Below are 26,165 nucleotides of genomic sequence, written 5' to 3'. Positions count from 1 at the left end.
CCGGGGGAGGGGCGGGGCCGGGGGAGGGGCGGGGTCGGAGAGGAGCGGCGCGGGGGCGCCCCCTGGCGGCGGGAGGCCGGGTCCCCCAGCCGCGTGTGGGGAAAGGCGGGAGGGCCGCGCCTCGGAGCCTCCGCGGGCACCGAGCGCCGGGAACCGAGCTGGGACACGGCCTGAACGGCAGTACTGAGGGGAGCCGAGGGTGTTCGGCCTCGAGGAGGCTCGGCCGTGGCTATATCACTCTCTGCAACTCCCTGAAAGAAGGGTGAAGCCAAGTCGGGCTCTGCTCCCAGGCACCAGCGACATGACAGGACATGGCGTTAAGCTGCGCCAGGGAATGTTTAGATTGGACATTAGGAAGACTTTCTTCACAGTGAGAATGATTAGACATTACAATGGGCTGCCCAGGAAGATGGTGGAGTCACCATCCCTGGGGTTTTTTAAGGACATTAAACACTCAGCACCATGGTGTGGTGGACACGGTGGTGTTCAGTCACAGGTTGGACTCACAGAGTGAGGTCAGGATCACAGAGATCTTCTTCAAGCTGATTAATTCTGTGTTTCTGTGATCCCTTGCAGCAGGGCTGATCCTTGGGACAAGGCCTGCAGAGTCATGCAGGTGTCAGTGTCATAGAAGGTCACCAGGATGGCCCCCAAAGCCCCCTAGCATGGGCTCTGTCCCTGTGTCCCCACATCAGAAAGCCACATTTGCAGGTCCCTGCCCTGCCCCTCACACAGGAACTGGCCTCGGGGCTGCTCAGCTCCACTGGCCACAGCATCCTCCACCACTGCCCGCCACCTCCACCTCCCCCAGCTCACACCCACATCCACACTATTCCCAGCAAAACAAATGTCACCTCCGGGTCACTCCCAGCAACAAGAGGCACTGGCTCCATGTTCTGGTAAAAAGATTTATTAAGAACCTGCAGAACCTGCCCAAAAGGAGGTTGCTGCCCTGGCACTGAAGGGGAGCAGGGGTAGAGGGTTAGTGCTTCTCCAGGCAAAGCCACAGGGTGAAACAAAGTGAGTGGAGGGCACAGAAAGGCAGTGGGAGCACATCTGTGTGGTGGAGGAACCCCTGTAGCAGTTAAGGCATATAAAGTGCTTGTAGAAGACCAGCCCCATCGAGGGGCTAAATAACACAAGCAGGCAGGGACAGCGAGGGATGTGGGTGGCTGGAGGCACCTGGCACAGGGGAGTGATGACAGGTTCATGCCCTGCCTAAAGCTGCAGCAGGAAGGATGCTGCCTGCCCACATGACAGTCCCCAGCCACAGCCAGGATGCCCCCAAAATAGGATCCAGGCTGCTGGTCTTCATGGTCATCTTCCAGTTATCCCATGTTCAGGATGCTGCTGTGTTTAGGTGCTTCTGCCAGGACAGGGGAAGGATAGTCCCAGTGCAGCATCCTACCTTAGCTCACTCCCAGGGGAAAAATGACATGAGTAGGACTGGTCCTCAGCCAGGCTGTGCCCCAACAGCTCACCACAGCCTTGTGTCCCCCTCTGGAGCGAGCACAGCCATCAACCAGCAACCTCCTCTGCTGCTAGGAGTGTCACCAGCCTCTTGGTCCCCCCTAAATGGGAATGTCCATGTGGGGCTCGGGTGGTTTCCATCTTCTTGTGTTTCTGATATTTGCCACAGGAGGGCCACGGAGAGGTGCCTTCACAGGTGCCTCATGCCACCACGCTGGCTCCCCGTGTAGGATAGGGATGCAACAGCAACAGCAGATTCAAAGCTGCAGTGTGGGGACAGTCTCCTGCAGCCCCTTTGGGGACAATTCTGCAAAACAGCCCTGTGCTCAGGCCAGAGATGGTGAGAAGCAAGGACATCCTCTGCAACTAGTGCTGCATCCCTCCAGCCTGCCCCAGCACTCCCAAACACTCCCTCATCCCCACGGACTGCTCCAAGAAATACTGCTTTTTTCTGGAATGTTTTTGTCTAAAACTGCCCTGGTAGAATTAAGAAAAAAAGAAGAAACTGGATAAAAAAAAAACGAGCCCAGGTCATCCTGGGCTTAGGCTCCAAGGCCACCCTGTCCAGGCAGGAGACACCCTGGTGATGGGTTTGGGGACAGCAGAACAGCCAAAGGGGCCTCTCTGGGTGTAGCAGAGGAGGAGGAAAGGGGACAGGGGCTGCCTCCTCCTGACAGCAGGAGGGATGGGCCCACAGGGATGGGGTGGGACAGGATGGGGTGCAACTGGATGGGATGGGACAGGGGACCAAGCCGGTGGAGACAGGTGGACAACACCCCTCAGCGGGAGTGCAGGGAGAAAGCCAGTTTGACACAGCTGAGCTCCTCCCCGCCATTGCTGACCACCACCCGCACACGGTAGTTGCCGTTGGTCATCCACGAAGGGAGTTCCACATCGGGCACATCAAAATCACTGGCTGGCAGAGAGTAGGAGCCCTGCGGAGAGAGGAGACAGATGGGCAAGAGGTTAAGCAAGAGCCCAGCCCAGCGCCAAAGGGCACAGTGGTACCCGCTGGCACTGCCAGTGTCACCCGGGGGCTGGGCCGTACCGCTTTGAAGGGGCAGTGGCAGGGGATGCCGTAGGTCAGCAGGGGCTCCGGGCACGGCGTGCCGGGTGGGATGAGTTCATCAAGAATGCTGCAGACATCGTCGTAGGTGCAGCTGCCCAGCTGGTCAATGCAGGGCAGCTGGATCCAGAGGTCTCCCAGTGCCTTCTCTACCACCAGCACTGCCTGGAGGGAAGGTGTTCAGTACCAGCACGACCAGCAGGGGCACCCACAGCTTCTCACCAGCCAACTCCCTCAGCTCCTGATCATGCAATTTTTGGGACGTCCATGTGGGCCCTGAACGCCCTCCTGCCTCTCCCCCCTGCTTTCAGTTCCTCCCACCTGCAGCTTCTGTTCCTCCAACCTCACTTTGACCCCTCAAGTTAACACAACCAACATCTCACATCCCCACCTCCTTCCCCTCTCCTCTGCCTGTCCCAACACAGGGTGCTCCCATCCTGCAGCTCTGGCTCCACACTCCCCTAGCACTTGCCCCACAGTCCTAGGCCCAAACAGATACCATAGCATTGCTCAGGGCATCCCATGAATGCTGGACAAGAGGCATGTTCTGTCTCATTCCAAAACACTTCCCCAAGAAGTGGTTCAGGGCAGCTGAACCTGGCCAGAGCATGGCCCAAGGCTCCTAGAGCAGTGCCGTGGCATGTCCTTGGAGGGAGCAGCCAGGTTGGCTTCTGAAAAACAAGTGCTGCAGTGACCTCCAGAAGGACCCACAGCACTTGGGCTTCACTTCCCTCCTGGAGCCATTACACCCCCAGGACATGAGACAACTCAGGTGGTTTCTGTCCTAGGGACAAGGTTGGGAGCTTCTCCCTGAACTGTCTGCTCCCAGCACAGGTCTCCCCATGCCCACTGCTCTGTTCTGGCTTACAGAGCCCAGTGTGCTCAGCCCTGCACCTCTCTGCACCTCACTCCCCAAGGGCTGCTCATTCCTGTGCCTAGTGACAGGCACTTCCCAGCTGCCAGCGTTTTGGGGAAGCTCTGCCCTCCCTCACCACACAGAGGCACATCTGGCACTTGCCTTCAGAGGGGAAGCCATGGTCTTGCCACTCTTGACAGCCGCGCTGACACGCAGGCTCCCCGGGATGCTGATGGGGTCGGGTGCCACAGAGAGGCTCTGCAGCACCACGGGGTCCCTCTTGTCCCCACAGTTCTCCCAGGCAAAGCCACCAACCTGCAGCACCAAGGGACAGGAGGAGTTAGAGGCAGGGCAAGCCTTGCCTTGTGTTTGCAGGAGGTTTATGCAGAGCTGCACCTCTGACCCCTGCCAAACATCTGCACACAAAGAGACAGAAAATTACCTTGAGTCCCTTCAAATGCCAGTTCTTGAACTCCTAGCTCTCTGAGGCTGAGGACATTGTAGAAACCCTCTGTCCATGTGCCTCTGCATGTACTTTACACCCAAAGAGGATTACCAGGCTCCAATTTCCAAACTTGCCTCAGCTCTGCCTCACACTTCACATGTGACCAAGATGCATCCTTCATGCCAATGGCACCAAGCAAGATGTGTGGGGACATGTCAGAGCAAGTTGGGACCAGGTGGTGGGCTGTGCTGTCCAGGGGAGATGCTGGGCAGGGGTGTGGGGATCCCCTTGGAGGGGCTGTGGGGTTGGCACAGCCTCCCACCTCATCCAGGACCAGCCCTGCTGTTGTGAGCCCTCATCCACCAGCTCCAGCCACCTGGTTTCACATAGGAGCAGGAATCACAGTCAGGGACCAGGTGAGCCGGGCTCATCCTCTGCCTGGTACACCCACCCCAGGGGCCTGATCCTGAGCTACAAAGGTGTACAAATCCTGATCCAGAGTATGAATGAGCCAGGGAAGCAGCACTGCCCTATGGGATAATGAAAATCCACATGTAAGGAGATGTCACCCGAATGAGGGGCATCACTTATGTATCCTGTCTGAGTTAAAAGTCATGACATCTCCCGTTTCCTACAAGTCCCACCAACCTCTCCAGCCACCACCATTAAAGACCCTGCGAGTCAAAGGTGGAGGGATAGCAGCACTTTTCTGCAACAGACACCTCTGTGCCTGCCAGAGGCAAGTGGCAGAGACCAGCTCCAGCTCCCTCCCCGAGCAGGTTTGGCCGGAGCATCCCGTGTGCCCGTGGCATGACGTGGGGCTCTCCCTGCCTGCTGGCAGCCGCAGAACCGGTGGAGGCTGTATTGCCTGGTGCCACACGGCAGCCCCAGCGGGCACAGCGCAGCCCACGCAGCTCAGCAGCCCATCCCACCATCCTGCTCGCCCGTCGGGAGCAGCCCAAGGCAGGACACGGGGCTCAGGACAAGCCGGGACAAGGGTAGGCTGCACCCCGACACTGAGCAAGAGCTGGGAGCCCCCAGCCCGAGGGTCTGCAGGCAAAGAGGCTCCAGCGAGCTGAGCGTCAGTGTGAGGCTGCAGATTGCTGCCCACCGAGCCCCCTCCAGCCTTCCCAACCGGTTCTTCCCTCCCTCGGGCAAGCGCAGCTTTCCTGGAAAATAAATTGCGATATTTCCCTCCATACCGCGTGAGAGTTACACGTGGTAATCGTCTGTGTCTTAATCAGCGCGTGTTAATGAGCCCGGCCCAGCACTCTGTGGGAATAGGGAAGAAGGACTGGAAAAAACTCATGGAGCAGCAAAATGAGAGCCGGGAGACGATCAGCCGAAGGACGAGGCCGCTGGGTTTCTGAGAAGTGTTTGTAAACACTGGATCCCTCTTGTTCCGACCTGCCCCCAGCGTCCTGCACTGCTTCCCAGCGCAGGGAGCTGCGGGACCCCAGCGGGCCCAGGGTCCCCGCTCCCCTGCCCAAGCACAAACACCCACCCACCAGCGATCTTCCACCCTGACGGGGCTGGAAATGCTTCTGGTCTCCCGCAATCTCAGCGGGATGACGGAGTCTTCCCCCTCTCCGCCCCGCCGAGTCCCTCCGGCAGCCCCCTCGGTGCGCGAGCGGTGCGGGATGCGGGATGCGGGATGCAGGATGCGGGGTGCGGGATGCAGGGTGCAGGATGCGGGGTGCAGGGTGCAGGATGCGGGGTGCGGGCAGCAGGGTCCCCCCTCACCTTGCTGAGCCGCCGGGCCCCGCTGCGCTCCACCAGCAGCGGCGGCTGCGGCCCGGCCAGCGCGGCCGGGACGAGCTGCAGCGCGCACAGCGCCAGCGCCAGCCCCGCGCACAGCATCCTCCGGGAATGCGCCGGGAACGGTCCGGGATGGCTCCGGGGAGCTCGGGGAGCTGCTCCGAGCGGCGGAGAGGCGAGCGGAGGGCAAGGACCTCGGCGGGACCGGGCTGGCAGTGGCCGGTCTATGAAGCCCCGAGCGGAGGGGATGAGCCCTCTCTCCGAGCCCGGCCCACCTCCAGATTCCCCTCCCTCTCCCGAGGACGCTCACATTTTCCCTTCCCCTTTTGCCTTTTTTTTTTTTTTTTTTTTTTTTTTTTTTTTTTTTTTTTTTTTTTTTTTTTTTTTTTTTTTTCCCTCTTTTTCCCCTCCCTTCCCCGGTTTCGCTGCCAAGCGCAGGACTGGATTCGCAGGGATGCTGGGACGGGAAGCGCCGCTTTCCCAGGCTCCCAGAGCGGGGGGGCGGGGGCTGCATCCGCCACCCTCGGGCACACACATCACCCCGCTCCGATGGGGGAGCACGACCATCTATCTCCCCACCACCCAGGGCTGCGGCTTTCCTCACATCTCAATTTGGGGGTGGCCTGGCTGTGCGAGGGTCGGTTCCCTCTGGTCAGTACCCGGGACCCCCACGCTCCCCCCGCGCTCGGCACAGGGCAGGTGACAGCTGAAGGAGCAGAGATATTTGAGATATTTCAGATATTTGAGACCCTCGAGACCAATGTGTATGAGCAGGAGGGGAGGGGCCACTTGGCATCGGGTAGCCCCCCTGGCTGGGCAGTTTGCCACAGTACCCCTATCACACATCTGTCTAAAATATTGCATCTATCATCCCCTCTTCCAAACCTACCCTCCGTTTTGCGGATCATTTTCTAGACAGAGCTGCCCCAGGCACCCCCATCATGCTGGAATGGCCACACAAGTACCCCTCCATCACGATGGCACAGAAGCATGGATTTTCCCACATATATTTTGGTGGACGGATGCTTTTATCCTGCAGAGGGGACTGAGCCAGCTGAGCACAAGGGACACAAGTGTGGCAGGTCCCAGACCTTCCCCCCTGCGACAGCACGGTCAGGAGCCCCTTGTGAGACCCTTCCCCAGAGTCAGCTCTGCTCTTGCTTGCACGCAGACACTGCTTGGCCTCCCCATATTGCTCGCAGCCCTGGGAAGGGTTCCCTGTCTTGTCCAAACCCCCGTCTCGGCTCTATTTTTAGCCTTTCGTCCTTATTTAGCAGCGAGGCCGGGCCGGAGCGTGCAGGCAGGGCGTGGGAGCAGGCAGGGGACGTGGTGGATGCTGCTGCCCACCCCGAGCCGGCAGCGACAACTGCGCCGCTGATCCACTGCCGAGGCTTAAGGGTGAGGAATAAATAGCCCGTTCCTCCCACCCGGGAACGGAGCGGAAAGTTATCCCCTGGGATTAGTTTTCACTTTGAGGCTCTGGAGCAGCCGGAGGACAGGGATAAGGATAGGGATGCACGGGGAGAGGCACGGGCACAGAAGGAGCATTGTCTTTGGAGCTAGGAGGGGAGCAGAGCCCCTCACCTCGAGCCCCTGGTATCACATGCTTTTCTGCTTCTTACGGCCATGGCGACTGAAGGTTTCACTTCTCTATTCCCATCCTTTTCCACTTCATTTTGCCATGGGGAAAAAAAAGAGAATAAAAAACTGCAAGAACAGGTTAACCCACATCTTTTTGCTTGGAAAAGCACAGGCAGGGACAGGAATGACTTGAAATCGTTGCACTACCTCAAGGCAGAAGTATGTGTGACCTAAATTCCGACTAAAAGAGCCTGTGACTTTTTTGGGGCTCCAACACCAAGTTCTCTCCAAGTGAGAACTTCTCCAATTCAAAGGGTTTTTTCAGCCACCTCACACATGCAAAATCAAATCACGAGGTCTCAGCAGACCTGGCTAAACACCTTGGATTTGCATTGAATAAAAGCAGCCAGCACTTCATTACCTCTCATTTACAAAAGCAAACAGATTGCAAACGATGAGCAGGGCGAAGGGTGTAACCACGACCACTCTCTGTCCACTGCTTGGGCTGCAGCTCTACCAGGTATCACCACAGGCCAGCTCATCACCCAAAAACCTTCCAGCAAAATATCCTCCACCTCTCTTTTTGGTTTTTTTTTTCCAGACTGGGTTTCTGAAAATAAGATGCACAAACAAGAAAAAAGAAAAAAAAAGAAATAATAATAATAATAATGACCCCATCTGCACTCACAGAACCACTCTGCAAACAGACCATGCAGGGCTGGCACTGACACTGCCTTGTATCCATCCTGTTGTGCCCAGTTCTTACCAGCTGGAACCAGAGAGAGAGAGCCACAAGAGACACTTAAACAGTTTGCACAAATGCTTTTCTTATCCATAAGCTTTGGCAAACACTTTAAATGACCATTGGTACAAATTAACTCGACTTTCCAGCTGTTATCCCATTTACGGCAATTCAGCCGAGCATGTGATAAAGCCTCCTCGTCTCACTTTTCTAGACAAAACCCTGGAGATGTCTCCAGCTGCTGTTATTCCTGGGAAGAGATCAAGATAACACCAAAAAAAGACATTAGGGCAAACTTCAAAACAAGCTGAAGCTGCCTCAGGTGGGGCCACCACACCACCTCTGCTTTCCTGTCTTTGCCTGGGCAAAAATCCCCTGGTTGCCACAGTCCCCTTTTTCTCCAGGCTGCTACATGCAGCCTCCAGGCCCTTGTGCTGCCCAGATCCCCGGGCTGCTCTGGTTACCCCTAGGATGCCATGGAAAGCCCCTGCTGTGCTCAAAAGCAGCTGAACAGAGCAGTTTCTGGCTGTTTAAGTGCTGCTCTGAAAAGAGAACAAGTTTTCAGTGTGTTGGGGCAGAGGAGGATGAAGCAGGGCTGAGATGAAAGGCCTGACAGGCATGTATCCCATGCAATTTCCACAGGAAAGACTGGAGAAACTGAGGAATTGCTAAAATCAAGCTAGAATAAGAGAGCTTTGGGGTAGCACAGGCAAAAAGGTGGGCAGCCTCAGAGATGCACCCAGGGGCTGAAGGAAGGATGAAACATGGTCTGGGCAGCTGTGTCTCCAGGAGTCAGCGATCTCTAGAAGCACAGGGTTGTCACACCAGAGCCTGCAGCAAAGGCTGGGGATCAGGGTGCTGGAGCTGGCCTTGCTGCACAGGCCCATCCCCAAGCCCCAGTTCTGCCCTGCTGGCTCGGTGCCTTAGCCTGATGTGACCAAAGCGTTTGTTGTCCGCCACTGTCCAGAGAAATCCTGCCTGGAGCCCCACTTTGTGGCACGGGGGCGTCCCCAAGCACTCCCTCAGCACCCCACAGTTAGAGGCAGAAATTTCCATAAGCACATGTGCGAACTACTGGACCTTTGTGCACCAGCAAGACGTGATGGCAGCTGGACAGACTCCTCATCAGCTGCCCACGCAGTTGCTTCTCTTTGCAGCCACGGTCCCAGCGATGCAAATTCAGTCTGGAAATGTGCGTTGTGCTTGCCTCTGTAAGCCTTCAGTCTCTGAAGTCTGGACCGGGATTTTTAATTAACCCTGGAGAGGTGGAGACCAGCACCTTGCACTTTTATCCCACAAACGATCTGCTCAGCCCAAGTAAGTACTCTCATGTAGGGAAGGAGACTTGCCCCACTCTAAAGTGCTGGGAGAGATAAGAACTGAGACGCTCTCGGTGGTTTCTGAGCAGTGGGAGCTGATGCCAGAAGCTGCTGTGACTCACGAAAACTTCACTCAGGTTAAGCAGCACCCACCCAAGAGGACGCAGGCAACTGGTCCCACCAGTCCCCGGGAGACTCGGGGCAACGTGGGCCTGCCCCTCGCCTTCCCCACCCTCCCATCCAAGTGGTGTTTCACAATTTCCCCTGTCCCAGGGTTACCAGGGCAAGAAAAACACCTCCAAGTCAAACGTGACAGGACGACCAGACAGCTCCACTCCCTCACCGCCCAGGCGAAATGCCAAGGTGTTGGCATCCCCAGAGCCGCAGGCTGCTTGGACTTCTCCCAGGGGATATTTGGAAAATGTCAGAATAGAAACTTGTTGACAAAAACTTGCAATGTTTCCATACAGGCATGGCCTCGTGACCACGTTCAAACACTTCTATTTCAGCAGTTCTGGGGAGCACTAATTGGTTTTCAGGTCAAAATGTGTGGTCATTTGGAAATACATAAAAAGATAGTTTTTTAAAAAGCATTCTAAAAAAATCATCAAAATCAAAACATTTGGAAGAACCTGCCTTTCCTCACATTATTTTTTAGATGGGACACTTTCAAATCCATGTGTTTACCTACGTGTTCAGGACCCATTTACAAAGTGTAGGATTTCCTCCTGGAAAAGGGCACCCTGGCTCCAGGCTCGGCATTTGGGGTGTTTGGGATGCTCAAGAGAAGGGTTCCCAGGGTGCAGTCCCTCAGGCAATAGGGATCACACTGAAAGCACTGTCCAGCCAGCACAACGACCCCCAGAGCAGAGCTCCTGCCAGGAAAAACACCCCAAACTCTCCACTTTTCCACAAGTACCCCCACACAAACTGAGACTTGATGGGGTGATGGCAAAAGCCAGATGGATTCTGCTTTCTCATCCTTATCCCTACTCCTAAAGGGGCTGGGGTGAGTTCAGCAGTGGAAGCCCCCGGAGCAGCAGGTCCTGCTCCCACCCTAGCTCTGCTGCAGGAGTCCTGTTCCCCTTTCTCCTCACCAAGGAGAGGACACCTCCAATTCAGGGGTCCTGCTCCCCTTACCCCACACCCACAACGGAGCATCCTCAGTGCACCCGTGGGACAGAGCATTCCCGAAGCACCCCGGCCCAGGGCGGGGACACCCCGGGGTGGAGGGGGCCCAGGGCCAGCCCCGGGGGCGGGCAGGCTGCGGCCGGGGGCCCTGCCCGCGGCTCGGGGGTGCAGAGCACCCTCTCCCGGCGCTGCCTGTCAGCAGCTGCCGGACTTTTTTATTACTTTTTTTTTTTTTTTTTTTTTTTTTTTAATAATTTTTTTTTTTTGCCTGCCAGCTGGGGCGGCTCATCCCGTCCCGTCCGTGACCGGTGCCGCTCGCCGGGGGATGCCGCGCCCCGCGCCCCGCGGCTGAGCGGGTCCCGCCGGGGCTCCATGGGCTGCACCGGCAGCGCCCTGCGCTGCTGCCCCGTCGGTGCCGAGGTAGCGGGTCCGGGGGCTTCGGGGATGGGCTGGGCTTGGGATGGGCTTCGCTCGGGGTTGCGGTTCGCGTGGGGTCGGGGCTCCGTGGGGTCGGGCTCTTGTGGGACCGAGTGCTGTCGGGGTTTGATGGAGTTGGGGTTCGCGTGGGGCTGATGTTTGCCGGGAGTTCTGCTTGCACTTCTGGGGACGAGAGGTGTTGGGGACACCCGGCGTGGGGTCCCCCCTGCCCCGGGGAGCGGTGGGGCCGGGCGGTGTGGCTATCCCCGGCTGCGTGGGACCCCATCGGCATCGTGGTGGGGGAGGTGGCAGCGGGGACAATGATAGCTGGCAGCCACCCGCCCTCCTGCATCCTCCTGCACTCTCCTGCACTCTCCTGCTCCTCTCCAGGCTCACCCCGACACCAGGGGAATTCTATAATTAAGGGGGTGCAGCATCTGGGATGCTGATGCCTGTTGGAAATGCTGGTCCCATAGAAGACAGGGATGGGTCACCCCAGCTAGAATTCTGCCAGCCTCCCACAGCATCCTCCCTCGTCCCAAAGGTTGTGTCCCCTTGTGCTGAAGGCATCACTCCTGTAGGGGAACACTCTGAGTCCCCCAAGATCTCAGCACATTGCTCTGTACTGAAGACTTCCTTGGCTAGGTCTGAAATTATCCGCTGATTGTTATTGTCATTATTATTGTTATTCTTTGATGTGCTCATGCTGCTCCAGTGCCACACTATCGGCCTCGGGGGATATTTTTGCTGTCGGATGTGCTGTGCTTGCTGGTGTTGGGTGTTGTGATCACTGGAGGGTGGCAGGGGAAGGAGGGGAGGCAGAAAGGCCCCGTGGTGCTGGCGTGCCCCCAGTATGGGTGGCCCTTTGCAGATCCAGTTGTGAGAGTCCAGCCAACCTGAGACCACAGAAGCCACTGCTGGATGTGTGGGGGGAGCAGGCACGGAGCTCACACAGCCCTGCAGCCAACAAGTGCCTTTATTTACAGCACTTGCAGGCTTGGTCTCTTCCCCACATCATGGAAAAAATCCCACTCTTTGCTATGTCATAAGATCAGATATTTCTGAGCTGCTTTGTGACTCTGAGAGCTCTCAAGAACGGGCGTAGGACAGGAAGAAACAACAGCCCCAAGGCCCCAGGTGCTGAGAGCCCCACATTTACCGAAACACGGAAATTTGTCATTTGCCTGCAGATGCCTCCCTTCCTGCACTTGCCCGCTCTTGAGCTCCTCAGCTCAGCCCTCTGTCACTGCTCACCAACAGTGATTACCCATAAAACAGCCCTGCTGCCGTGACTGAAAGTCATTCTGAAAGTAGCACTCAAAATCCCCATTGTGGCTAAAAGGCACAAGGGCAGGCATGGGGCCACTCCTGGTCATGTTGTCATGTCCAGAGTGCCAAAAGACAGCATGGGAGACCTTCACCTCCCACTGCTGATGGGTGGACTTACAGAGTTGGCCCCTTGAGGTTACTTGGGGTTAGAGGAGACCTCAACCCTCAGGGGAAAGCCCAGCCAGAAGCCATGTGCAGTTCATGGGTTTGGGGATTCTAATGGGGCTGGGGGCTGCAGAGGCTTTTGAGGCCAGTCCCAGGTTTGAGGTGACCTTGAGGAGCTGTTGCTGGGCTGGCTGGATGACATACCAGGAGCCACTGTGTGCCCTGGGGGAGGTGCCTTGGCAGCCTCAATCCTTCCCTGGCACCAGTCTGTGGGCAGCAGGGTGATAAGGGAGGCACAGAGAGAACCCAGCCCTGAGCTATGGGCGCTGTCCCTGGGGTTTCCTTCCCCTTCAGCTCCATCCACCCATGTTTGGCCACTCACAATCACCACTCGTGTGACCTGGCATGGGAGAGGCCAAGCTGCCTTCCCAAAAGGTCAGGGCTGAGGCTTGGCCGCCTTCCAGGGCTGGGGAGAGTTTAGTTTGAAGTGCTAGGAACTGAGGTAGCACCAGGTGTCAGGGAAGGGTCAGAATGCAAAACTCGGGGCTGTCAACAGTGTGAAGTGTTTGCCTAAGGTCTTCGGCACAGATCTGACTGTAGGAGAGGTGATAATCACCTCCTAACACAACCATTACTATCACTGGAGGAAAGACAGCAGCAGGGTTAAAGACAAGTCCCACGGGCCTGTGCCAGCATTGCTCTGGCAGCACTAAGCATCTGCTGCAGGGCCTGGGAGGTGTTACAGTCATGGACCAAATCCTGGCCCCCTTCTCCAGAGCCACAAAGCAAAGCCTCCTCCCCAGGAGCAGAGTCAGGATTTAAATACTCATTTCCTGACTCTTTGTGATTTCCTTTGCTAGGTTACATGGTTGAATTGCTTAATGTACTTGTAAAACAGGAAAAGAGGAAGAAAAATACAGCCCAAAACCACACCTCACGCTAAGAGCTGAAGCAGAGGCTGCAGCCACCTCGGCTGCCCACACTGTGCCAGCTGCTTTGCACTGGTGCTCCCCTCCCCAGCACCCTTGGAGATGACTCAGGTCCTGTTGGAAATCCCTATTAATCCATCCATAAACATTTCTGTTCCAGACTATTAGAAATATTTAGTTCTAAGAATGTAGATACTTTTGGTTTTTTCATAGCTGGAAGGTATTTTTGGCAGAGGTTTCCCAGACCTTACAGGATAAGCTACGCTGTGGATGGCCCCCACCTGCAGGATGTATCAGGCTGCTTCTTCCCCTGGCCAAAGCTGTTCCAGCTGGAGCAATTCCCAACCTGCTCCTTCCACACACAGTGGACTCCAGGATGATTTTCCACCTCTCCAAAATGCGCTAGGCAGTACCAGAAGTTCGGGTGCCACAAAGCTTCCCTGAAAGTGACAGCAGAAAGTCCCTCCACATTTCAAGGCCTTCAGCCAAATTTTTGCTGTTCACCCCAGAGGTGGAGCTTTATCCCAAAGGACAATTGAGTGCTTATGACTAAAATAAGCTCTAGACGCTATTTTAATGGCTCTCAAAGGTATGAAGGTGCCTCACTCATAGCCTCAAGGCAAGTATTTAGATTTGTCAGTTGATGCTGGTGAGCCTGTTGCTCGCTTCAGCTATTTCCGAGTTCAGTGCAGGTGTCTCAAATCATCTTCCTTTAGAGGCTGAGGAGCTCTCAGGTCCCATTCTGCTGGATTTGGGGTGTAGGGGAGAGGTGAAGATTCCCTGGGTATCTGCTGGGGACATTGCCTGTGCTATGGAGGTGACCATCCCTGGGCTCTCTGTCCTTAAGCATCACTTTTGCCAGTGAGCAGGACAAATGCAGCAGAGGTGGCTTGGTTTGGGGGTTTGGGATTCTTCCTGGAGGTGGTGACAGCATCCTGCTCTCAGCTCTGCTGAGATCATCCAAAACCCTTGAGGTCTGTGTCACCCCCCTGTATCAGGGGGATTCTCCTACAATGCCTTTGCTTGTTGCAATGAAAAAAAGGGGGATATGGGATGTGGGTCTATGGGATGAGGCCTTTTGGGACTCCTGTGATGCCCTCAGGACTGCAGAGCCTTGACTGTCTCATTCATCACTCCCCTTGGCCCCCATCTCCCGACTTCAAAACCCATTACAGGACATGGGCACGTTAAATATCAGGGAGATGCACACTGGCATCAGGTGTGTCAGGGGACAGGCGGGGATTCCTGGGGACCATTTGCACTGAGGTGTTCCAGGATTCAGCAGCATCCACGCTTTCAGGGTGAGCTGTAGGGACAAGGAGAAGAAGCCTTGTGAACTCGGCCTGCCGGGCGCCTCCTCGCCCCCTCGCCTGGGCCACGTTCAACGCCGCGGCTGCTCATGCCATAGAAGGGAAGATAAAGCCGTGGCTTCCCAGAGGCTTGGAGTTCTCCTGCTCTCTGGAACTGCGCCGCCCTCCAGCTCCAGAAGGGGGGCTGCAGGGGAGGCGGAGACAAGGACGTCTGTTTGCTTTCCCGTGCTTTTTTCCCAAGCCAGGCTCCCTAATCCGCGCTGTATTTGGCCGCGCCACTGTGCGCGGGGCCGGGCCGGGGAGCGGCGGGCGCTGCGGGTCCCCGCGGGCAGCAGGGCTGCTTGCCTTTAGGGTCGGCGCTTTTAGGGGCAGCTCTGCGGGGGCTGGAGAGCAGCAGCGTGTCTTCGGGTGAATTTTATCACCCCTCACGCATCTATGCTCTAACCAGAAGCTCAGCTTATTGATGGGCATCAGGGACCAGATTTGCCCTGCGCCAGCGAGGCCAAGCCCTGAGAGCACATGAGCTTTCTTTCTATCTTTCAGCAACTGATAAAAATATATCCACTTTTTTTTTTTTTTTTTTTTTTTCCCTCCAAGTGACTAAATTAAACCCATGCAGGGCTGGAAGGCATCCCACGGAGCTGTGTTGCTGGAGGCAGCTCCCGGCTCTGGGTTATCTCAGCGCCGTGGCAGCAGTGGGAGCGTGCGGGAGCGCGGGGCCGTGCAGCGCATTCCTGCGCTCCTGAGGTCATTGCTTGGCCGCCGCCTGCTCTCGCCTGCTGCCAGCCCTGCACACGGGCTGTATCGCCTCTGATTTATGGTTATTTTTCATTTCTCACTCCTGCTCCAGCTGTGTCAAAGCCCATCTGTGTAAGGCCCTGGCAGAGGTGTGTGTTTGTGGGGCTGCAAGGTGCCAGGGACCAGACTGAGCTGAGCATCTCAGGACAGGAGGAGCGTGGCAAGGGAGTGTCAGAGCTGGAGCCCTGCCAAGTGCTGTCTGCTCTCCCCCACCAAATGTTTTGCTGCTGGAGCCCATTTTGCACCAGCACCATGTCAGTGGGATGCTGTGAGCATACCCCAGGTTTTCCAGCTGAATGCCACATGGTGAACTGTCTGGGATGCAGGGAACTGGCATGAGCTTGAGGCTGCCTGATGGGCAGTACATGCACACCCATGGGTGTTCAGAGCTGGGAGAGGGCAGGGGGCTGGAGAGCGACTACTGCTTTCCATGGAACTGTGTTTTAGCAGAGCTGATGCAGGCTCAGTGCAGGGTGTTCTCTGCCTGCAGCCACCTGCCCCTCTCTGTTCCCACTTGCTCCAGCCCCCTCTCTCTCTGCCAGAGACAGCTAAAAGCCCAGAAGCAGAGGGGACCAGCTTCCCAGGAGCTCTCAGCCTTGAAGACAGAGAATGGTGAGCAGAAAAAGCATTTTCCCCCTGCTTTGCTTTCTCAGAGTGATATTAAGGAAGCAGTGGACAGGCCCCAGCATGGCACCAGGGAGGTGGGGATGGTGTAGGTGCATGCTTGTGCAGGAGGGCAAACAGGGCATCCCAGAGACAACAGCATTCCCTCCTCTCAGTCAGACAGGTCATCCCTAGAACAGGAGTCCTGAGAAGCTCTGTGTCCTCTCTGAGCCTGCCAGCACCATCCCAATTAGTGCTAATCTGGACCAGTGAAATGGAGGGAGGTGTATCTCCAGTGGGAAGAGGGCAGCACTGTACCCGGTCCATGGCACTGGCAGGTTCAGCTACCCAGGATGTGCAGGCAGCCCAGGAGGCAGCCCGTGCTGTTTCAGCCGTGTTTGTCTTGCAGCCAATGCCTCCCTGCTTCCTGAGGATGGGGAGAAGGCGGCACGGCCAGAGGAGTGGACAGACAGTGCAAGATTCCTCCAAGGCCAGGAGGAGGAGAAGGAGCAGCTGCGGGATGCTGGCCAGGCAGGCACTGCGAGCATCTCCCAGGACATTGAGATCCAGGTCAGCTGGAAGGGCTGGTGCAGCTGGAGGCAGCAGCTGGGCGTGGACCATGTCACCAGCCAGGTCTTCCCTGGCACGTGCTGGGCGGGGCTCCCCCATTTTTGGGAGAAGGACGGGTCTAAGAAAGGATGAGGAAGCCCAGGGCAGTGAAGCTCTACATCCCTTACACTGGGATTTCTCATCTGACTGCTTCCCAGGTGGAAAAGAGAAAAGAGCTGGAGCTGAAGGAGCAGCTTGATGCCCTGAGGAGAGAGCACACGGAAACCCTGCAAGGTGCATGCCTGCGCTCCCTGCACACCCCTCCCCTTTCCCTGCTACTGCCAGTGTCCCTTTGGCTGCCTGTGGGGTCATTGGGATGCTGTTCCCTGCTCTCCAACACTGTAAGGCTCAGGTGGGGCCTGCCCCAATGTCCCCACACTGGTGGCACTCAGCTCATGTTCCCCCACAGAGCTCCAGGGAGCACATGAGCAGGAGAAGCTGCTGCTGACAGAGTCCCATCACAGGTCTGAGGCAGCCTTACAGGTACAGCAGAGAAATCCCTGGGGAGGGGGGGCTTGTGGAGGGCTTGAGGACCATCTACTGGTCCCTGGTGTGCTCATGGGACATGCCAGCTCCTCCAGCCCTGTTACTTGGGTACCACAAGCCAGCAGTCCCCAGGCTCAGAAAGAAATCCCAGATACTTCTCATTCTGCTTCTTCCCTGGTTTTCCTAGGAGACAATTCAGGCACTGAATTCCCAGCTGAAATCCTTCCAGGAGAGGATGAAGCGAGTGGAGGAGTCACTCCTGAGAACAGACTACAAGAAGCACATCCAGGTGCAGGGAGGGGTTTCAGGGAGGGGACCTGCTATGGGGTGCTGACCCAAAGTCAAGGGTGGGACTCTGATGGACCCTGGCAGGGTGGGGCTGGAACCAGGGGGGAGCAAAGCCTGTCCTGGGGAGGTGTTGAGGTCCCTTGGACACGACTGATGTCCCTGCAGGAGCACGGGAGCCCCAGCCCCTTCTGGGAGCAGGAGCTGGAGAGCCTGCACTTCGTCATCGAGATGAAGAATGAGCACATCCACGGCCTGGACAAGAAGCTGCTGCACCTGGAGACCGTGGTGGGTGGAAAGGGGGGGGTCACACTTGGGCTTTCCTCTTTTCAGCTCCTCTACCCCATGTAAATTCTGCCCAGAAACTGCAGCTGGAGCAAGGGTAGATGGAGCCCATTTCCTCTCTTGGCGTGGGGAGGGGATGTGGGAGCAATGCCCCCAGGCCAGCATTTCATCCAAAATGGGATGGCAGGGGGCTCAGAAGTGCTTCCCAGCTCTCTCCACACCCTCATACCCCATTCCAGGAGGAGAAGAACCTTCTGCTGGAGGAGAAGGTGAAAACTCTCCAGCAGGAGAACGAGGACCTGCAAGTTCGCACCCAGAACCACTTGGTCATGGCGAGGTAAGCGCCGGTCCCAGCCCCGCGGCGCACGGGCGGCATCTCCGATGCGAGGGACAGGCGACAGTGCGGGAACACCTCGCAGCCTGTGGTGCCACCGGGGGCTTTGTGGGGAGCAGAGGGGCCGGCGGGCGCTTTGCCCGGCCGCTCCGGCAGCCCGTGCCCTCTGCCCGCAGGCAGCTGTCCGAGGAGCTCCAGGCGGCCCGCGGGGCGCTGGAGAAGGAGGCGCAGCTGCTGGATCAGGCTCGCCGGGAGAAAGAGGAGCTGCTGTACCGTGTGCTCAACGCCGGGGACGGCACCCCCTTCCCCGTGGCCGCCGGCGAGGTGCCCCTCATCGCCACGTAGCACCGGCGGCACCGTGCGCTGCTGCCGGGGGACTGCCGGGGCTTCCCCGCGGCCCTGTGAGCCCAGGGCTGCTCTCACAAGTGCCCCCCAGTCGGGGCAGGGCTCCGGGCTGGCCGAGCCCTCGGGGCGCCTCATGGACCTGAGTGATGGAGCATTTCACGGGACACTTATGCCTGCATTTCCCCAGCCCGAGTGGGGCTGCAGAGGGACTCTGGCCTCCCACCCGTGCAGTCCCTGCACCCCTTCCTGTGGTGAGGGGCTGTCTGGGGGGAAAGGGGTCAGCCAGGACATGCAGATTTGCATTGGGCTGGTTCTGACCCAGCGCTTGGCTCTGAGTATAAACAGCACCAGTGCTGCCCCAGGGCTTGAGGACAATGGGGAGGCCACCGGGAGGATGAGGGCACTGGGGACATGGTGTTAACCTCAGCAGACAGGGCTCCCACCCATGTCCTCCTATTCCCATCACCTTCTGCACCTTCAGCGAATGTCTGCCAGCTACTGGCAGCTCAGGCATGTCCCAGCTCACTGCCACAAAGACCTCAAGCTTTACTTGCTGCCCATCAGCAGCACCATCTTGTCCCCCAAAAGGCTGAAGCTGCACATTCAGGGAGCAGAGCATCCTCCCAGGGTGTATCAGGCTTTGGCAGGTCACATCGCTCTGCTCCAGCCAATGCATCCCCATCAGGGAAGGTGCTGCCAGCATGGCTGTGGGTCAGGGCTGGATGCACACGAGCACTTTCCCCTGGGTGCACGAGTGTCGTGGGTGTCACTGCTCTTCTGCGGCTGTCACAGACCTGTCCCCTCCCCAGGGCTGTTTAGCCCAGGGCTGTATGTGTGTGTGTTTGCGTATGTGTTTGTGTGTGCTGCTGGCTGGATTACAAATCTGTAAGCAGCAGCAGCCTCAGGAATCCCATGTCAATGGTTTGGGGGACTGGTGCAGGAGTGTCCCAGAGTGGGGCTCCACATTGTGTGTGGGCTCCACATCCCATACAGAAGGGGAAGGGTGGGAGCTGGCACCACAAAGACTCAACAAGGAAGCTCCAGATGAGGCCCTACAGTCCAATCCCCATTTTCCTGCTCCTTCCCTCTTTTCCTTCATTTCAATGGGCTCCCAGCTCAGGGCAGACCCAGACCCTTCCCAGCATCAGGGCCACTGCAACAGCCACTTCCGTCCTTTGTGCTGACCCTTATCAGGCACAGAGCAGCTGAACAGGCAGCCAGGAAGGCAACGTGGATGTGGGGTCCAGCTCTTACCCAAACACCTCTATGGGGTGGCCAGAGGGGGAAATGGGCCAGAACCGTGGGGTTGTGTCAGAACCGTGGCCTGCCACATACATCATCTGTACCTCCCCCAGGTGCTGTAGCACCAGAAGGGGATGCCCCAGCAAATCCTGCCTGGACATGGCTCAGGGGATCAGGAGTTCTGGACAAATGGATATGAGGCTGGTGGAGTCTGGGATCCTGCTCTGGACACCTGGTACTATGTCCCAGAGCCCCAAAGGCAGATCCTGCGTGGGACTTGGAAGAATGTGCCCGACTCTGGGAAAGAGGACATTGGGAACTGAGGAGGAGGAATAAATGAGGGCAGAAAAGGACTTGCACACTATGAAGAGGGAAAAGACTGGACCAGGCAGTACCTTGGCAGTCATGGGGGGAATGATAGGTCAGCTCAGGCTGGGTGCCCAGGCAAAATAGAGGGACAGGGTAGCATGAGAAGCCTCTGTCTCATTGTGAGCAGCTGAAGAAGCAGGGTGGGCAAGGGCAAGGGGTCTGTGGGGGGCTACAGGGAAAGGTTTCAAAGGAAAAAAAAGGTTTCAAAGGAAAAAACAAAGCCACAGCCCAGTAACAGCAGCAAAAACACTTGTGTGCTTTATCCTCTCCAAACAGAACTCCTGCAGGGGCTCACTCTGAGGATTTGGGTTGCTCAGGGGGGTTCACCAGGTTTGGGGAAGCAGGTCCTAGAGCTCTGGCAGGGCTGGCCCCCTCTGTGGGACAGGACCCACAGCCCAAGGGGCTTCCTTGCCCCCTGGGCACAGGATGGAGGGAGCCAGGCGCTCAGGAACTGGCCACCCCCTTTTATTGCCCTGGAGCCGATGGGCACAGGGCAGTCCCATGGGGCTCCAGAGCCACCTCCCTGGCTCTGCTTCCCGGCAGCTCCCGGGGATCTGTCCCTTCTGGCCAGTGGCTCTCAGTGCTGTGCCAGATCCCATAACCAAAGTAAATGAGGAAACCTGGGAAAGGGCAGAATAGGTGTGTATGGACTGTTTCTCTTCTTCCCCCTCCCAGCCACCAAGTGCTCTCCCCTTCCTTTGGGCCACATACCAGAGGGCACGGTGTTCCCACCACTGCTGGACAGCAAAGGCCAGCATCTCCTCCCTCCCCACCACCATCCAGGGCAGCATCAGTGCCACGGGCTCTCAAACCTCCAGAGCTCCACCCAGATGGGCTGGTGCCAGCTCTGGGAGCCCGTGAGTGGCTGTGCTTACCCACGGCCATCCAGAGCAGGTACCGCAGCCAGGCGGCCACACTGAGCCGGGCCACCAGCACAGCGTTGATGGAGATGCTGAGGAGAGGCAGGAAGGGCAGGCAGGGAACCTGCAGGGAGATGTTGAGGATGAATTCCACAGCTAAATTCAGCTCTTTGCTGCTTTGGCTAGTTATCCACAGGCAAGGGGAAGCCCAGCCTGGCTGTGAGGCTCAGAGATCCAAGCTGGGCCTGCAGCCTGTGCTGGAGAGGGATGCTCATAGAGGGTGTTTTGGTTGGCAGATCCTGCACTGGGGCAGGAGGTACTGCTGGATTTGAGGTGAGAGGCAGCAAAGCACTCATAAAACTACGCCAGGGTGTTAAGGCCAGGTATCTTTTTACTGAAGAGCAGCTCTAATTCCCCAGCAGGCACAAGGCTGGACTGGGAGATGCCCCTCCAGCCCTCAGGTCATGGGGGGAAGAATCCTCATGGTCCCTTATGGAAAACCCCACGAGCTACATGCTGCCTCCAACAGTACCTTATTAATGTGGATGCAGCAAAAATGTGCCTGACCTAAAGCTGAGGGAACACCCCAAATGGCAACCTTTCCCCACAGGGCTGCAGCACCTGCCTGCTCTCTGTGCCCCAGGTCCTTCTTCCTGGGTACATCCCAAGGGTTGGGCTGGGTGCTCACCATGAAGGATGCTTTGTCCTGGCTCTGAGGCTGCCTCCAGATGAGAAGAGCTGCTGCCAGGATCCCCAGGAGAGGCAGGGCCAGAGCTGTGATGCACCAGGCACCCCCAGCCTGCAGGCAGGGCAGCCCAGCAGTGCTCACCCAGCTCAGGACACAGGCCAGGGCAGCTGCAGAGGGACCATGGTGTCAGGGCAGTTTCCCTGGGCTGGGGCCATCCCTCTCCCAGGCTGCCATGGTGGGACAAATGACAACCAGGGGACACAGCTGGGTGGCTTCTCATGATCAGTTTAGCTTTTGTCTCCAGCCTGGGAAGCAGAGGGAGCAGGAGGTTTCCTGAGGTCCTTTTGGGACAGCCAACTGTGTGGCAGTGGGGTGAGGGCAGGAAGGAGCCTGCATCATGGTGGCTCTCACTGGGCAGGAACCTGCCAGCCCTTGCTGCAGCAGGGATGTCCCCCCTGGGTCCCCCCACACCAGCTCCCTGTAGAGCCCATCCATCATTCCCAGACATACCTACAGCTGTCAGAGCCCAGACCACCACAGCAGAGGAGCGAGGGGTGGGCTGGGGGGGAGGCTGGACCAGGTGGTGCCACCAGAGCTGCACAGCTGGGACCTTCCCTGCAGGAGTGCCCCAAGGGCTGGGCTCAGGCCGATACCTGAGGAGCAGACATTGGATGTCAGTGCACATAAACCTGCAGTGCACCCAGGCCTGAGCCTTGTCCCAGGCATGGCCCACATCAGAAGCTGGGTGAGCCCTGTCCCCTGTCCCCACAGTCTCACCTGAGCAGCAGCACACAGCCAGCCACCATCGAGTAGGCCAGCAGTGTGCCAATGGACATGGTGTCAACCAGGGCTTTCAGGTCAAAGAGAAGGGCCAGGAGAGCTGTGGGGAAGAGAAGCCCTTTCAGCCTCTGAGCAGAGCTGGCAGTGCTGCTGTGCCCACCTCAGTCATACTCTCCTGGCCTCCCCATGTCCCCCTGACACCCACTGCAACAGAACCTCAATGAACTGGTGACCATTTGGTCACTAGGACAAAGCGTCCTGTCACCTCCTGCCCAGCAGTGCAGAGGCTGAACCAGAGTCTGGGTCGCCATGGAGGCCCAATGGTCCTCACCCACCATGGGGAGATCTGTCTCTGGGTGAACAGACATTGCTCAAACAGCTGCAGTTAAGCTGAGGGGAAGAGGACACCCACCAAGTCCTGCTCACAGTTAAGGGTAGCCCAAGCACTCACCTGCCACTCCTCCAGACACCAGAGTTGCCACCACCGGGCACTGACGGCGACTGACTTTGGCCAGAGGTTTGAAGAGGAGCCCATCTCGAGCCATTGCATACAGGATCCGTGGCATAGGGAACATGGAGCCCAGGAGGCTGCGTGACAGAGGGGAGGAGATGGGGGAGAAGAGGGGAGGAATCCAGGAGGTGTCATCCTGTCTTTTGCCCCTCCAAGGGAGGTCCCATTCGTCTGAATGACCCATAACCTTCTCAAGACCATCACCTTCCTCACCATCAGAGGAGAGACAGCATAAGAGAACATCTGTCTGCAGTCACCTGTGCATGCCAGAACTCCTGGGGAGACGCTGCCACCTGACCACTTCCTTCAGTGCTATGCCAACGGGTTTGGCTGCTCTACAGGAAGGGCCAGGGTGGGAACACCAGGGTTTGTGTGGAAAGGATATTGGCCAAGCAGGAAAGGCAAGGAGGAATTCAGCAGGAAGGAGCTGGGGATATCTCCTGGACGTGTTACAGCTCCAAGTACCTTGCTCTGAACCCCAGAACCACCATCAGAGGATGCCCCTCACCTGGTGGTCAGGGCACACAGTGACCCTGCAGCCACGGCGTACTTGGCACTGCTCCAGCCAATGTACTCAAAAGCCACTGGCAGTGGGCTCATGGTGTCTAGGAGGTAGTAGGGCATCATCAGGGTGAGTGCAGCAGACACTCCAAAGTAGGCCAGGAAGCAGATGAGGAGGGAGAGGATGATGCCCATGGGGATGGATCTCTGTGGGTCCCTCACTTCTTCCCCTGGGGAGAACAAGCTCAGCTGTAGGAACAGATGCTCATTTAATGTGCATGGCATGCTAAGAGCCCAGCTCAGGCTGGACAGCAGATCCTATACCCCCCAAGAGAGGACAGAGACCTTCTAGGAAGAACCACTAGACATTCTGGGCTCCAGGGATATTGGGACAGAGAATGTCTCTGCTTCAGGATTAGCCCAGACATTCCATGTGGACTCTTGGAAAGGGCAGGAGAGAGTGGCTGCAGCACAGAGCTGGGAATGTGCCCATTTCCCACCATTACATTAGTTCCTGGAGCTGTGGGGACAGTCACTGCCACAGCCCCCCAGCCTTCAGGATGGGTCCCACCAGCAGTACCCCCAGCTCACTTACCTGTGGTAGCAATGCAGTCAAATCCAACAAAGGCATAGAAACAGGCAGAGGCTCCAGCCAAGGTCCCAGTGAAACCATAGGGCATGAAGCCTCCCATCCCAAAGGCACTGGTCATGTTGTCAGCCATGGACAGGTTCCTGGGAGGAGGAAGAAGAGTCAGGCACTGCAGGGGGGTCAGTGCCGTGGGATCCCAGGATGGGGTCAAGCTGAACAGTCCATCCAACCCACTCAACCCGCAGCATTGACCCAGCAGGGCTTAGGACTTTGTCTCTTTGACACATTGCCAACAGGTAGAAATGGAGAAAAGGTATCTCCTGGGATAAAACACTGGGGGGTTGACTCTCCACCCCAGCCTGAAGGCAGCACAGGGAGAGTGAAGCCCCTCATACCCAGCCTCGTGGGCAGCTGCCTGTGGCAGGTCATCCTCCCTGAGCTTCCAGTTGCTCGTGTCGCCTTTGATGAAGCCACTCACTGTGACAAAGAGCAGGATGAGAACATTGAGAGCTGTGAAGGCTTTGTTGACCATGGTTGACTCCTTCACTCCAAAGGAAAGAAGCCCTGGAGAATAAAAAATGAAAACTGATGACACCAGGGTAGACATTAGTGGAGAGGGTGGAAAAGGGCAGTAGTAAATTCAGGACAACTTGCAGATTTCCCCAGATTCCGTTTCCATTCCCTATTCTTTGCTCAGGGAAATAGCAAAGCCTCCGAGGGGTCAGCCCCATCCTAAGAGCCCACGGTGGGCTGAGGAGCTCATCATACCTGATGGAGGGTGGCACAGGGGGAGGCATCCTACCTGCCAGCAAGACCACCAGGCCAGCAGCAAAGGCATCTGGGTGTTCTGCCAGCCCCACAGAGCTCATGGCTGCATGAGCACCCAAAAACCTCCCCATCTTCTTGCCGAGGAGCTGGTCAAAGGTAGCACTCCAGGCCCGGGCAACACTGGCTGTACCTGGGGAGAGGTGATGGCTGTGTCCTGGTGGTCCTGGGAGGTCTCAAAGCACACCCAGCAAAGCCACCAGCACAGTGGTGGGAGGGATCAAGAGGGCCTCATACCAATGATGTAGGACAGCAGCAGGTTCCAGCCAGTGAGGAAGGCCCAGAGCTCGCCCACTGTCACGTAGCTGTAGAGATAGGCAGAGCCAGCCAGGGGCACACGGGCCCCAAGCTCGGCGTAGCACAGCCCTGCCAGGGCAGACACCACAGCTGCAATCAGGAAAGAAAGGACAATGCTGGGGCCAGAGCTGGTCTTGGCCACCTCCCCTGCCAGGACGTAGACACCAGCCCCCAGCGTGCTGCCCACTCCCAAGGCAACCAGATCCAGGGTGGAAAGGCAGCGGCGGAGGCCGGAGCCCTCTGTGCTGCCTGGGACTCGTTTTCTGCGGGAGAGCAGCTTCAGGACAGTGCGGACGTGGCCCCTGCACGGCATCTGTGAGAGAGGAAAGCAGCAGGAGTGAGGACACTGTTCCCCCACGGGCACTGACCGCCCTGGGGATGGGACACAAACCCAGCCTCAGTGGTTTGCTCACAGCTCCTATCATCCACACACTGCTCCTGGACTTTCTAGGTGCTGCCTGTTCTCTGTCTCTGCCAGGAAAACAGCCCATTTTGGAGAAAGATGGGGCTCAAGCAGCTGTGCTCTTCTCTCATCCCCAAGGACAAGTGGAGCTGTGCATGACTGAGGTTTGTTTGGCTTTGTCGAATTCGTGAGAGGGGACAAGGACACGTGTTTGTCCCCCTACCAGCTCAGAAAGTCCTGTTGATCCAGCAGCCTCCCCAGCAGGGACACACAGCCAGGATTATCCCAGCTTTGACATTGAAACTATTTGAAATGCAGAACCCATGCCAGAGAAGGAAGGATGGGAGATGGTCTGCTCCTGGAAGTTGCCTTAAAGTCCACCAGGAAGGACCCACCTGCTCAGCTGGAGACACTCCCAAAGCACCTGTCACTGTGGGTCAGTGGCACAGCTCAGGTGGAGACTGGATCACCTGGGCCATCAGCCTGAGCAGTAATGCTTTGGCTTCCTGGGGGCACCAGTGGGGATGTCAGCCTGGCAGAAACCCAGAACTGTGTGATCTGTGCTTGGGAGAAGGTGTGCTTGGTATGGCATGCCTGGGATTTGTGTTTTCCCTGATCCTTCACATCCTCCAGGACTGGAGAACCTGCCTTCACATCCCATGGTGCTGCCAGGATCTCCAAGTTGTCCCACAGCAAAGCAAAAGCCGTGCCACACATTCCAAATGCCATAATCTGCCAGTTACATGTACAGGACCTGGCTGGAAACCCAGCTCGGTGGCATATCCCTGTGGCACAGGGGACATATGATCCCTGCTGTGGCGTGGAACTGGAGGGAAAGGGACAACCCTGCTGGCACCCTGGCCCGCAGGATGAGGTGCTCCTGGTGGAACAGGGAGC

The 26,165-nt window shown here is 57.3% G+C and overlaps 3 protein-coding genes across 3 annotated transcripts; 1 reads left to right on the top strand and 2 right to left on the bottom strand.

Moving 5' to 3' along the window:
* Positions 1 to 894: 894 nt before the first annotated feature.
* On the bottom strand, positions 895 to 5,878 carry GM2A (ganglioside GM2 activator). Its single transcript, XM_066329195.1, has 4 exons — positions 5,581 to 5,878; positions 3,551 to 3,707; positions 2,519 to 2,697; positions 895 to 2,405 (listed from the first exon to the last, which is right to left on the bottom strand). Exons 1-4 carry the CDS (start codon positions 5,695 to 5,697, stop codon positions 2,250 to 2,252), a joined length of 609 nt encoding a protein of 202 aa, XP_066185292.1. The 5' UTR covers positions 5,698 to 5,878; the 3' UTR covers positions 895 to 2,249.
* A 4,765-nt stretch (positions 5,879 to 10,643) lies between these two features.
* Positions 10,644 to 19,795, top strand: CCDC69 (coiled-coil domain containing 69). The gene is made up of 9 exons (XM_066329194.1): positions 10,644 to 10,788; positions 15,799 to 15,868; positions 16,269 to 16,429; positions 16,627 to 16,702; positions 16,878 to 16,951; positions 17,142 to 17,243; positions 17,408 to 17,527; positions 17,764 to 17,861; positions 18,035 to 19,795. The coding sequence occupies exons 1-9, from the start codon at positions 10,741 to 10,743 to the stop codon at positions 18,201 to 18,203; spliced, it is 918 nt and encodes a 305-aa protein (XP_066185291.1). The 5' UTR covers positions 10,644 to 10,740; the 3' UTR covers positions 18,204 to 19,795.
* A 264-nt stretch (positions 19,796 to 20,059) lies between these two features.
* LOC136367765 (cationic amino acid transporter 2-like) lies at positions 20,060 to 25,178 on the bottom strand. Its single transcript, XM_066329561.1, has 11 exons — positions 24,806 to 25,178; positions 24,546 to 24,701; positions 24,139 to 24,307; positions 23,750 to 23,886; positions 23,162 to 23,384; positions 22,594 to 22,730; positions 22,140 to 22,242; positions 21,873 to 22,015; positions 21,363 to 21,529; positions 20,690 to 20,798; positions 20,060 to 20,434 (listed from the first exon to the last, which is right to left on the bottom strand). Exons 1-11 carry the CDS (start codon positions 25,176 to 25,178, stop codon positions 20,280 to 20,282), a joined length of 1,872 nt encoding a protein of 623 aa, XP_066185658.1. The 3' UTR covers positions 20,060 to 20,279.
* Positions 25,179 to 26,165: the final 987 nt, after the last annotated feature.

The sequence above is a fragment of the Sylvia atricapilla genome, chromosome 14 (assembly GCF_009819655.1).
Source record: "Sylvia atricapilla isolate bSylAtr1 chromosome 14, bSylAtr1.pri, whole genome shotgun sequence".
NCBI classification, from domain to species: domain Eukaryota; kingdom Metazoa; phylum Chordata; class Aves; order Passeriformes; family Sylviidae; genus Sylvia; species Sylvia atricapilla.
This window is presented reverse-complemented; position numbering and strand designations above follow the sequence as displayed.